A 2,602-nucleotide genomic window follows, 5' to 3' on the forward strand; every position below is an offset into this window, starting at 1 on the left:
TAATTATAAAATATCAATTTACAAAAACAACACATCTTTCTTGATTTAAAATTTAAACTTGGGTGCTTTTAAAAAATAATTACCACCTTAGTTTTGATCATTTTTTACAATAAAAATCCCATTAAAAAAATACTTTGATGTTATGATGTTGTTTTTGGATGAGGATTAATTAAATTTTAATTTGATATGATTTAAATTTTGTAGAAATATAGGCTTTCAACTTGTACATGTCATATTTGATTTTCAAAATGAAAAAAATAACCCACCTTTTATTTTTGGTTGCTTTGATCCACACATACAAAAAGGATTTCTTACATATGTATTGGATGGAAACTAACATTCAATATACACACACATACAAATCAAACTTCACGTCCCTCTGATCGATAGAAATCGGCAAAAACCTTTTTGTACACGTCCTCAGCTGAATGAATCAAAATTTTAACCTATACTAATATCCTACCAAATCTTCCAAAAAATTAAAATAGAAATATTGTGTTTTTTTTCCCTCCAGTTTAGGAGGTGTACTTATGTTTGACAAAAAACAATGCATAGACCCCACAACAAAGTTTTAAGCGTGAATAACTTCTTTTCAGTTTTAAGAGGTGTATTTATGTTTGACAAAAGGCAATTTATATTCCCAACGACTAAGTGTTAAGCGTGCGCTTATACACCAAGTTGCAAAGACTTTGTGGATGAATTTGATTCACAAAACATATCTGAATTAATTATCTCCTTATAAATAGGTGTTACATGCATAAGCAGAAGAAGCAGGCACGTCGCAAATCTTGATATATCAATCTATATAGTCATGGCAGGTTTGAAATGTGTTGCGATTTTTGTCATGGTTGCATTGGCATTACAGTTAGCCGATGCTCAACTTCCAGGACTCCAAAACCTCATCAATATCTCTGGATCAATATCATGCTCTCTTAATGGTAGTGTCATTGTTAATGCCACCACCCCAACCCYTCCATTCCCAAGTACTAATTCTACCCCTTCCATCAAGTTCATATATAATTAAACTTACTTACTTTACTAATTGATTGATGTGTGTATATATATAACGTATAGATGCTTTGATTGATGTATCATGTGGTGGAAATGTGATATCCTCGGCCATAACCAATGGATCGGGAATGTTTGGTATAACTCTAAATCCGCTTCAATTTCCTCTGAGCAACYTTCTGTCGCCGAATTGCAKTGTACGTGTTGTTACACCACTCTCCAATTGCAACACAACACTGCCATCAACAGGAAGTCTGCAATCCCCACTACAATTCATCGGCATCACTGTTCGAGGCCTCCTCAATGTTTTAAATTTAGTGCCTTCAACATTCCAACTCATCGGCATTTGATCATATATAATGTCATAATGTACCATCCAATAAATAAACTATTAAGGAATTAAACATCCTTATATATGTTTTGATCCTTGCTTTATACATCTATATCTCCAAGGTCTCTTTTATCATTGTAGGAAGTTTGTTGGCTACCTACACCTTAATTTGGATATTTAATTAATATGGTATTTAGGGGTCGTTTATCAAACGCTAACAAACAAAAGTCACTGATCACACTTATCTTATGTGACAACATTTTTTTGCCATCGAAAATGATTAACGGTAAACGTTTATAACCCATTAAGCGCTTACCGGGTGAGATTCATCACCCTCATTTATCGGGTAAAACTCTCATTCTTACCTTTCCTCCTATCGGGTAACGTTAGACTGCAATAATTTGACAAAAAAGGATATTGTATATCCTTTTATTATCATTATTGTTTTTTTTTTTGAAATTTGAAAAATATTTATAAACAATCGATGATAATTAAAAAATAATTATTTATGGTAACATTTGATATTATACTTGAATATTAAAAATAAGTCAAAGCATCTCATAAAAAATAGTGTATTATTTTTAGTTTGATTCCATATCAATATATTTTTCTTTACCATGTTTATTTTAATTTTATGATTTTATGCAATGTATGCATACATGGATGATAATATGTAATATCTTTGAAAACATCTATCTATTATCTATTAGGCGAAAATTCATGTGAGAAGGAAAGTTATGGTGAAAAAAGTATTAAGAGATCTGAACCCTTTATAATAATTAATTGTACCTTAATTAAAATATCTTGTTGGTTATTCTTTCTGAAATCTATCGTATATGAAGGCAAGTCCCAATAATTATTCACACATAGTGATGGCTAAAAACCGGTCTCAAGATTTCTCATAACCGGCCACAACCAGTCCTGACGTAACCGGTCCTAGTCCCGCTCGAAAAAGTTGAGTCCGGTCATGCTTTATTGTAACCGGTTATGGGCCATCAGTCCCGGTCATTAAAATTTATTTATTTATTTTTTTGATGATATATATTTTTAATCCTAGAAGCGTACTCGTACAATGCAGCGAGGTACATCGTGATTTTAATATTTCATTTTATTCTTTATCTCAGCTGATGTTATAATATGCCTTTATGTGATTTCGAGAAAGCGATGATGTTTTTATTTTTGAATAAAATATATGTTTGAATATATCATAAAAACTTGACAAAAATATATCGATATTAGTATCAAATTAACTATTTGAAATTC

The 2,602-nt window shown here is 31.2% G+C and overlaps 1 protein-coding gene across 1 annotated transcript; it reads left to right on the forward strand.

Moving 5' to 3' along the window:
* Nucleotides 1-764: 764 nt before the first annotated feature.
* LOC112504297 (phylloplanin-like) lies at nt 765-1,447 on the forward strand. The gene is made up of 2 exons (XM_025108236.1): nt 765-983; nt 1,075-1,447. The coding sequence occupies exons 1-2, from the start codon at nt 812-814 to the stop codon at nt 1,356-1,358; spliced, it is 456 nt and encodes a 151-aa protein (XP_024964004.1). The 5' UTR covers nt 765-811; the 3' UTR covers nt 1,359-1,447.
* The last annotated feature ends 1,155 nt before the right edge of the window (nt 1,448-2,602 follow it).

The sequence above is a fragment of the Cynara cardunculus genome, unplaced genomic scaffold (assembly GCF_001531365.2).
Source record: "Cynara cardunculus var. scolymus isolate 2C unplaced genomic scaffold, CcrdV1 Un_Scaffold_5153, whole genome shotgun sequence".
Taxonomy (NCBI): Eukaryota; Viridiplantae; Streptophyta; class Magnoliopsida; order Asterales; family Asteraceae; genus Cynara; species Cynara cardunculus.